This window comes from Heloderma suspectum, chromosome 14, assembly GCF_057233095.1.
Source record: "Heloderma suspectum isolate Gila_16-S chromosome 14, 16-S_ref, whole genome shotgun sequence".
Lineage (NCBI taxonomy): Eukaryota > Metazoa > Chordata > Lepidosauria > Squamata > Helodermatidae > Heloderma > Heloderma suspectum.
The window spans coordinates 22,943,826-22,954,047 of NC_139471.1; the positions used below are offsets into that span (position 1 = coordinate 22,943,826).

Sequence of the window (10,222 nt, forward strand, 5' to 3'; positions counted from 1 at the left end):
ACCTGTCTGTAAGCTCTGTTAATGCTAATAAACAATGGGTTTGATCCAGACTGAGTCATACTTAGAGGAGACCCATTGAAATCAATAGGACTTAGTCATCACTTCAGTCCCACTGATTCCAGCGGATCTACTCTAAGTACAACAAAGTCTGGATTCCACCCAATGTAAATATATTTAAAAGCAACTTTTAGTTTGCAGGTTTTTAAAGAGAGAATTCTGTGCTATTGTTGGTGTGGTGAATGCCGCTGCCCACCTCCTGTGGGGGGAGGTTGAACTACCTGTTCTGTATCACAGCCTTGTAAACAGCCTGCAAATGTTACTAGCCTGCAAATAGTTCTACTAGCTTGCATGGGCTGGCAAAAGGAGGACGGAGAGTTGCACGTAGTTCCTGGCCGCCTATGGCGAACAAGCAAGTGCTTAAATACGAAGCTACTACAGCAAATGTATCAACTGCCTGTGAACTTCTGCGCATGAGGTCAAAGTGCTGTCAGTTCTTCCATTTCAAGCCCTGTTTGCCTGGCACTCACATGCCTCAGAGGCATGCGTCTGCCCTGTGAGGCTGGTTCCATGGGAGAGGCCCTGCTCGGCGAACCCATCCTGCATGAGGCGAGGACGCTGGTGCAAGGGCGAAGCCGAGATGTTTACCAATATTGCCCCAAGGGTTATGGAACTGCTCCATCCCACCGAAACGGTCCGAAGTTCTATGGTTCGAGAAGAACGAGGAGGGAAGTTTTACAACTGGGTTGGGGAATCTCTCTCTGGCTTTGGGCCAAGTTCCAGTTTGGGGGCCACATTCCATGGGTGGGCGGGGCCAAAGGCAAAAGGGGTGGGGCCAAACCTACCCCAAATCCCAGCATATTTGAGCGTAAAGCTCTTGGTAACACAACCACAGGAGAGGCACTTCAACCTTTTAGAATGGGGAAAGACCTGCACAAAAGCCGGGAAACCACCAAACAATCAGCCAGAGGGCTGGATTGGAACACCAGGGGAGCCAGATTTGGCCCCAGGCCAGAGACTTTGCACCTCTGTTTTACACAATCTGGCCGCACTTCCCTTTTAGGCTGCAGATGGCTAATGCGAGTGGGTGCATTTCTCTTTCTGTGTTTCTGTGTGCGTGGCAACGCTGGGATTGTGTCGATGGGCTGATGCTCCCTAGGGCTCCCCCTCTGCCCCTCCCCTTGCCTGTATGCGACTCGGTAAGTCCCTCGCACCACGGTCCAGTTGGAACACCCTCGATTTCACTGTCCTTCTGCCACACTGCAGCCCTTTGCATATGATCTCTAACCACTTTTGACTCTTAAGGTGCAGCAGACCGTGAAACTAGGCATTCCAACATATTTATACAGCAGATTTCTCCCCTCCATAGTTTGCGGTCTATAATTTGAGAGCACAGGGGAACGGAGGGAAGGGAACAGCATCACAATAAGGGACAAGTCTAAGATTTGCCTTATACCAGCTTTCTCCAACCTGGGCCCCTCCGGATGTGTTGGAACCACAACTCCCATAATTCCCAGCCAGCATGGAGAAGTTGGTCTTATATGGCTCCTCTTTCTAGGTTTGAGGTAGTTAGCAAGATCTAAACGCCTATCCCAAACACAGAAGCTAATATTTAAAAGATACAAGTCACGCTGTTAAGAACAGATCACTAAAACACACCCTGTTTTTTAAAAACCACCCACTCAACAGTCCTAACTAGAGAGGTAAAGGCCCAGAAAAAAAAACAGCTGAGGATGTTTTCCCCTCTTCAAGTCTCTAGTCCTAACAAGGTGCGCCTCTGCGTGTTTTGCCCCTGGACACACCCAGCTCCTTCAGAAGACACTGTTCCAAGTACTTTCTGCAGCGCGATCCTACACATATTTGCTCCAGAGTCAGCTGCACTAAATGCACTGGGGCCTGCTGTCGCGCTGTAACTGGGTTTAGGGGCTCAGTCTTAGACTTTGCTGTGGCTGGGAACAAAGAGGGAAAGGCCAGGAAAGAGATTCCGAGCCATTCAAGTGCAGCGCCTATTTTAAAACAGCATAACACTGGCATAGCGCTGCATGGGTGAGGGCAGAACAACAATGTTTGGCATTTAAAGCATCTCTCGCTGAGCTCCCAAACAGCCCTTACTGTCACCAGAGACCCATCTTCACGCATCTCTCCCCCAGCGTCCCACTGAGATCCAGTCCCTCCCTTCAAACGGGAGGATGGGCATACTGGAGGTCAGCCCCACTGGAATGCAACCAGCTTCCTTCCGCATTGTACTAGTTCAGTCTGGAACAAAATTTATAATTACTTCTGCACAAAGCCGTTCATCTCCATTTTGGTCTCCCCTGCGACACACACAGAGATATTATCTCGGGTCAAAACACAGCAAGAACAGAACACTGATCCAGCTGAGGACTGGGCTAGAGATGCTGGAGAAATCTGCAACCAATCCAAATGAGTTCACATTTCTATGAATCCAACCTGTGGATTCTGCTGCAGAGCAGCTTTTTCTGGTCATGCAGACTCATGGACCAGTTTTTCACCTGGGGGGGAGGGATTTGTGCTAATTTGCATTAACTGATGTGCATTAACGCAAGAGCATATTAGGACTAATGCACACTTGTGCTAATGTGCATTAGCACAACTAGAATGAAATTCTGGTTAAAAAATCCGATTCCGCCAATGAGCCGACGATGGAATAAAAGTCACCTGACAATCCACGAAACACTGATGGAACGGATTTAACAAAATCTGTACATCCTTAGATCGGGCAAAGTTCTACACATGCTTTGGAGTTACACAGAACTCTTCATGAACTGAATACTGACACTTTCATCAGCAGAGCAGACGGCCAATGAAAATGCAATTCTGCCATTCCGCTGCATGAAGAGATCTGTGCAATTCTGAAGCTTGTGTAGTCCTACACACAAATGGGATATTGGTACCAGCGACCGGCTGCCTGGGCAGATTAAAAAAAAAATTGCTCGAGACCCCTAGGAATATTAGAATATATTTTCTGCCTCCTGCAAAGTTGGTACCTAAGTGCTTTCATCATGTTTTAGGAGTCTGAAGTATTTTTTCCAGCCTTGCAAATTCTGTCTCTGCTACAGAGATATTCACACTAGAGTTTGAAAGGGTTGTAATGGGACATTTTTATCCAATAGAAGTCCATCAAAAATCAGCTCCCTTGCCATTCTGCCTGATGAAAAGTTCTGTGTCAGTAATAAAGCTTGCACATTCTTTGGCCAACAAGAACTTGAAACCAGATTTCAAGAAAGAGGGAGCTGTAACATGACCTGTAACATGATGGTGTGACTAGGGGACCTAAGATACTGGGCTCCTTAAAATTAAGAACAAGCACACACATCACACCAGCCTCATCTCTGATCTGATTGTTACATGATGCATATCCCAAAGTGAACTGGAATCCACCACCCCATCCCCCAGCAAACCAAGCTCCTAATTAATCCTGCAGGAAAATGTACAGCTCATATAAACTTTTCAAACCAAGGAGATGAAAATAAAATTGAAAAATAAAAAGTCTCAACAGGACAAACCAGTTTTGTACTGAACAAACACATACAACCGCTGAGACCTTCTGACATCCTGCAATGCTACCCCCCCTTCCCTCCTCCCCAAAACTTCCTTGGCTCCATCCCATTAGAACATAATAAAAATTGGCCGTCACGCCGCTTGGCTCCTTGGCCGTGCTTTTCCCCCTCTGTAGACCTGTTGAGATAAACATATTTTGACTGCTAGGCCTGCCACCGGCGTGGGAACGGTGAGTCCCAAAGCCACAAGGAGGAGAAAACACCCTCCCCAGCGTGCCTTTACATTTGGCCAGAGGGGCCTCGACCTGCAGATCTGGCAGAAGCCATGGCGAAGTCCAGGGGAAGGGGCAACCAGAGAGTCATCTGCATCCCCTAAGACATTGTTTCCCTTAAAGTCTTGCTGGACCAGAGACCACACGTCAGTTCCACGGGGGCCAACCAGAAGCAGGGCATAAAGGCCGGTAGCCCTCCCCTGTCATTGGCTCCAGAGCAAGTGGTATGCAGAGGTAGACTGCATCTGTGCACAGAGGTCCCATTTGGCCAAAACAGCCTTCCAGAACCCAGTGCCCTCCAGATGTGTTGGGGCCACAACTTGGGGATGATAGGAGTTGTAGTCCCAACACATCCGGAGGGCACCACGTTAGGGAAGGCTCAGTCATAGGAAGCACCCTGCCGGATTGGGCTTCTACTCCAACATTGTCTTTTCCGCGATGGCAACCCGAGGGGGCCACGAGCTCTACGGAGGAGAAAGGGGGCTTTAGCCAGCTAGCACAATCCGCCCCCCTGCCGGCCAAGTTTAGCCCTCTGATCTCCAATAGCCAGCTGGCAGGCCCATGTCTGCCAACGGGCAGGGCTCAGGGCGAGTGCCGGGCTGCCGAAAGAGGCGCCCCCTCCGCTGGAAGCCTAGGCACGGGAGAGGGGGCAGTTGCCACTCCCCCCCCCCCCAGCGGGGCTCATGCGTTTTTAACAGCTTCTATCACAGACAGGCAGAATCAAAGAAGAAAATCTCTCTCTCGGCTCTACCCCCCCGCCCCCCCCGAAGAAGCAGTACTGATAAAAGCAAAACACGGTCAACCAAGAGCCGGTGCCGGAGTTTTGCTCCCCGCCATCGCCTTTTCCGTTTGCGCCGCGTCTTCTCGACTGCACCCGCGGGGGCCGGGGCGGCCTGATTAACCTTTGTCAGCCCGGCCGGGGAGCCTTTTGCGGGGTTGAAGGGCGGCGGCGGGGGAGAAATGGTGCAAACAAAGAATAATGGGGAGAAGCTGCACCGGTGGCACTCCTGCCTTCTCGCGCGTCAGAGAACGGCCAAGCCCAAGCCCGCCAAAACGCGGCCGGCTCACGGGGACGGAGTCCGGCTGGAATCAGCGCCGCTTCCTCACGAGCGAACGGGCTCGGGCGGGACCCCCACACGCGCACTCCCGTCGCCTGCGAGCGTGTGGCTGAGCGACGCCCCGGGGGTCTCCTCCCCGGGGGCTTTACGCGCGAGTAAACGCGTCCGTGGGGCCGGGATGCAAAGGGGGGCAGGCGCTCTGCACATGCTCGGGGGGGCTCTCCTTCGGGGGCCGGCCTGTCCACCCCGCGCTCGCGACGCGCCGAGCGCGCGCGCTGGACCGAGAGGCGGCCCGCGGGCGCCCCCCTCGCGAGCCGGCGCGGTGGGCGACTGCGCGGGGGCCGCGCCCCTCCGCCCCGGCGGAGCAGGAGCGGGAGAGGGTCGCGCCGCGCCGCGCCGCGCCGCGCCGCACCTTGGCCTGGAAGAGGATGCCGTGCTGGAAGGCTTCCTCGTTGTGCAGCGGCAGCCGCGAGTCGCCCGCGTCGTCCACCAGGTTGTAGCGGTTCTTGAGCTTGACCGGCATGTCGCGGCCTCCCGCCGGGGCGCGCCCCGCATCGCCCGCCCCGACGGCCAGACCCCGCGCGGCCCCGGCGCCTCCGAGCGCGCGGCTGCCCAGCGGCAGCGGCGGGGCGAGAAGGAGGGGAGCGGCGCAGGCTCCGCCCGGCGCCCTCCCGTGTGATGCGCCACGTCGGGCGGGGCGGAGCGGAGCCGGCCGCCGGGAAAGGCCGGCCGAGGAGGCGCGAAGCCGGGTGCGCCTGGCCCTGCCCCGGCGCGCGGCGCTTCGCTCGCGCGTGCCTGTGTTCAGCACAGCCCTCGTTCGTCGGTCTTTATTTGTCCACGTCGGGTAGTGCATGTCGAGCCCCCCCAATCTGAACTGTGGTGCGGGAGGAAAATCCTGAGAGTGCCCCGGGCTGCAAGAAGATCACACCAGGCCACACTGCAGGAAATCAAGCCAGACTGCTGGCTTGAGGGAAGGATATGGAAGGCAAAACCGAAGCCCTTTGGCCACGTAATGGGAAGACTGGACACCCTGGAGAAGACGCTCATCGAGGGAAAGCGGAAGGCCAAAGGAAGAGGGGCCGACCGAGGGCAAGGTGGATGGATGACATTCTGGAGGTGACGGGCTCGACCGTGGGGAGCTGGGGGCGGCGACGGCCCACAGGAAGCTCCGGCGTGGGCTGGTCCACGAAGTCACGAAGAGTCGGAAGCGACTGAGCGAATAAACGACAACAGCCCTCCCAATAACTAATGTTCTCTTTTAAAGTATGTTTTTTTTAAAAGCGTTGTTAATTACTGCTCGGGGTTAGATATTGCTACGACATGTAGCGAGGACCACCATGGATGGCATCAAAAGGGGGTTAGACAAATGCTGGGAGGAGGAGAAGGCCATCCAGGCTGCTAGTCTGGATGGCTCTGTGCTGCCTCCTGTATTGGAGGCAGCATGCCTATGTGCACCGGTTTGCTGGCGAACGTGGGCGGGAGGCTGCTGTTGCACTCGTGTCCTGCTTGTGGGTTTCCTGCCAGCAGCTGGTTGACCACTGCGAGAACAGAATGCTGGACCGCATCAGGGCTTTTCTAATGTTCTTATGGCTCTTATCAGTATTATTATTTATCGTATGGCACATTCACGTTACAATAAAAACATAGAGCATAATAAATATGAAATATAAAATATAGACAGGAATATTACAAACGTCTGTCTAGGTTACAGATACAGTTTTTTGCTTCAGTTGTCACAGCCAGGAAATTGGCAAAGTCTCCATTGTAGGCTCGGTTTTGACCCTCTGTCACTATGTGCTGGATAGTTTGTTTTTCAGCCCCACAATCACAATTTGGTGATGTTGTTTTGCCCCATTTATAAAGGGCATCTGCACATCTACCATGACCCGTGCGAATTCGGTTCAAGGTTGTCCATATAGCACAAGGCTGGTCAAATCCAGGTGGTTTTTCCAAGATGCAGGGCAAGCTTCGGCATTGTGGAGGGCAGTTTCCTAGCCAATGTTGTTTCCACGTCTTGTGGGTATTGAAATCATCTTCTAGAAGAGCTTTAGCGGTAGAAATGGCGTGTTGTCTTGATCTTAACCTGTTTCGTTCCAAGTAGGTTACGTCATTTGGAGGTGGTATGTGGCTCAAAACAGGCAGCCAGTATGTGGCTCATGCAGTTGTGTATCGATCTTTCTTGTGTGTGGACTATTAAGCCACACTGGGGCACAGTACTCTGCTGCTGAGTAAACCAGACTGAGTGCGGTCGTTCTCAGCATACCCGCTGTCGAGCCCCAGCTGTCACTGCATAGTTTTGTATAGAATGTTATTTCTGCTTCTCAGCTTGGCAGCAGTCTTCATCAGGTGGTCTTTATAAGAAAGTGTCCTATCCAATGTGACCCCAAGATATTTGGGATGCATGTTATGATTGAGCTGGTTTCCCTTAAATTGAATGTTGAGCTCTCTGCCTGCTGATCTGTTACAAAGGTGGAAGCAGGTTACTTCCGTCTTTGTTGGATTGGGCTGTAACCTCCACTTACGAAAATATTAGTAATAATATTAGCAACAACAACATATATCGTCATCAGTCTGTTTCCCGCCTCCCAGCTGAGCAGAGCAGAGCAGAGCAAGCTGCTCCAGCTGGTCCAGGGACTACAGAAGCAGGCAAGCTCCCAGAGAGCGAGCGAACAGAGCGAGCGAACAGGGGGAGCAAACAGGAGTTGGCCAGGGGAGTTGCAGTGGTTGAAGAGACAAAGGAGACAAAGGAGACAGAGGCTAAGAGGTAAGTGGGTTGCAGGAAGCCCAGGGCGCTGCCCTTTATCCTTCTGACTGGCTGTGAGCTCACCAGGAGCTTCTGAGAGCTCCAACTGAATTGGAGGGGTGTGGCCTGAGTACTCCCAGCAGCTGACTGGGCGGGAAGCTTCAGTCTGTTTCCCGCCTCCCAGCTGAGCAGAGCAGAGCAGAGCAAGCTGCTCCAGCTGGTCCAGGGACTACAGAAGCAGGCAAGCTCCCAGAGAGCGAGCGAACAGAGCGAGCGAACAGGGGGAGCAAACAGGAGTTGGCCAGGGGAGTTGCAGTGGTTGAAGAGACAAAGGAGACAAAGGAGACAGAGGCTAAGAGGTAAGTGGGTTGCAGGAAGCCCAGGGCGCTGCCCTTTATCCTTCTGACTGGCTGTGAGCTCACCAGGAGCTTCTGAGAGCTCCAACTGAATTGGAGGGGTGTGGCCTGAGGACTCCCAGCAGCTGACTGGGCGGGAAGCTTCAGTCTGTTTCCCGCCTCCCAGCTGCGCAGAGCAGAGCAGAGCAAGCTGCTCCAGCTGGTCCAGGGACTACAGAAGCAGGCAAGCTCCCAGAGAGCGAGCGACCAGAGCGAGCGGACAGGGGGAGCAAACAGGAGTTGGCCAGGGGAGTTCGGCAGGGGAGGTCAAGGGGGAGGCCCCTAACATTTTTTTTTTTTTACTAACTTTTTTTCATTTATTTGTCTTGTAACACACACTTCCACACCAGTGGGACTCTGCTTTTAACCTCTACTGAGTAGAGGAGCAGGCACAGGCTAGTCTAGAACAATCACAAAGCTAGACACAAAAAGGGAGAAGAGGCTATGGAAGGACAAGACTCTCCAGTGGTGGTGACCTGCAAGGTGTGTGCAATGTTTGTTTTCTTGCCTGAGAACAACATGGCCTACACCTGCAACAAGTGCAAGTTGATCACGCTGCTGGAGGAAAAAGTAAGTGGACTGGAGCGGCGACTGTCAACCCTCCGGGGAATAAGAGAACACGAAGAGTTCTTGGACAGAATGGGGGAACTACAGCAGCAAAGGGCAGACCAGAAGCTTGAAGAGCAACAGCAAGATGAGGCAGTGGGAAATGCTGAGGTGAAGAAAAATGGAGTAGAGGAGACTCCTTGGAAAACGGTGACAGTTAGGAGAAGAAGAACTAGACGCCACTCTGCACCAGTGGAAGCGGTGGAGCTGTGGAACCGATTCCAGGTACTTGCAGATGAGACTGGAGGACAGCCTGCAGAGGAAGAATCACAGGGGAACCTGCATGAGAGTGAGCAAGAGGCTGAAGGTCAGTCAAACAGAGGCGATGAAACCCAGGCCTACAAGAAGAAGAAGAGAAGAGTGGTAGTAGTGGGAGACTCCTTGCTGCGTGGGATCGAGACCCAAGTATGTCGCGAAGACCCGTGGACTCGCCAGGTATGTTGTCTCCCGGGAGGACAGATTAGAGACGTGACTGAAAGGTTGCCTGCACTCATAAAGCCCACTGACAGGTATCCCTTTCTTCTCATCCATGTGGGAACAAATGATACCGCCAAGCGGAGCTACGAAGAGATCACGTCAGACTTTGAAGCTTTGGGAAGGAAACTCAAGAACTTTGGGGCCCAGATAGTTTTCTCATCCATCCTTCCAGTAGTTAGAAGAGGGATAGAAAGGGAACGAAAAATACTCCGGGTGAATGACTGGCTACGAAGGTGGTGCCGACGAGAGAGATTTGGATTCTGGGACCACGGGCTATACTTCCTGGAAGATGGGCTGTTGGCTAGGGATGGGTTGCACCTCACAAAGGCTGGGAAGAATGTGTTTGGCCACAGCATGAAGAACTTCATCAGGAGGGCTTTAAACTGAATCCTACGGGGAAGGGAGATGTAATGTTGGGGGTAACAATGGACGTAGGCGCATGCACTGCAATGGAGAGAACAGCGCTGATAGCGCCCAATAATAGTCTTCAGACACATGTAGGAAGAAAGCCAGACTATGAAGCACATGGTCTTCGATGTCTATATACTAATGCCCAGAGTATGGGAAACAAACAGAACGAACTTGAACTCTTAATACAGGAGGGAAATTATGACTTGATAGGTATAACTGAGACTTGGTGGGATGACTCTCATGACTGGAATACAGCAGTTGAAGGATATAACTTGTTCAAAAAGAACAGGAGGAACAGAAAGGGAGGCGGGGTTGCACTGTATGTGAAAAATACATATCTCTGCACAGAAATACAGGAGGAGGAGCTTGGTAGCCCCATCGAGAGCATCTGGGTTGAAATAAATGGAGCAAAGAATAAAAGGAACCTGGTGGTCGGAGTCTACTACCGGCCACCCAATCAAGGAGAAGCCAAGGATGAAACTTTTGAAAAGCAAATAGCCAATGTTTTAAGGAAGCATGATGTAGTAGTAATGGGGGACTTCAATTTCCCCGATATTTGTTGGGAGACAAATTCTGCAAAACATGGCCCCTCCAGGAAATTCCTGACTTGTGTGGCGGATAACTTCCTCCTACAGAAAGTAGAGGAAGGAACTAGAGGATCGGCTATCCTTGACTTGATCCTAACCAACAGAGATGACTTAGTGGATAAAGTAGCAGTTACAGGAACTCTGGGGGAAAGCGA

The 10,222-nt window shown here is 52.4% G+C and overlaps 1 protein-coding gene across 1 annotated transcript in view; it reads right to left on the reverse strand.

The window, feature by feature from the left end:
• Positions 1-5,473, reverse strand: part of LOC146335800 (carboxyl-terminal PDZ ligand of neuronal nitric oxide synthase protein-like) — a 46,780-nt gene extending 41,307 nt beyond the window's left edge. The window contains exon 1 of the mRNA XM_084821370.1: positions 5,261-5,473. Within this exon, the coding sequence (XP_084677496.1) occupies positions 5,261-5,371 (111 nt within the window). The 5' untranslated portion in view covers positions 5,372-5,473. The remainder of the gene's footprint in view (positions 1-5,260) is intronic.
• Between the last annotated feature and the right edge of the window lie 4,749 nt (positions 5,474-10,222).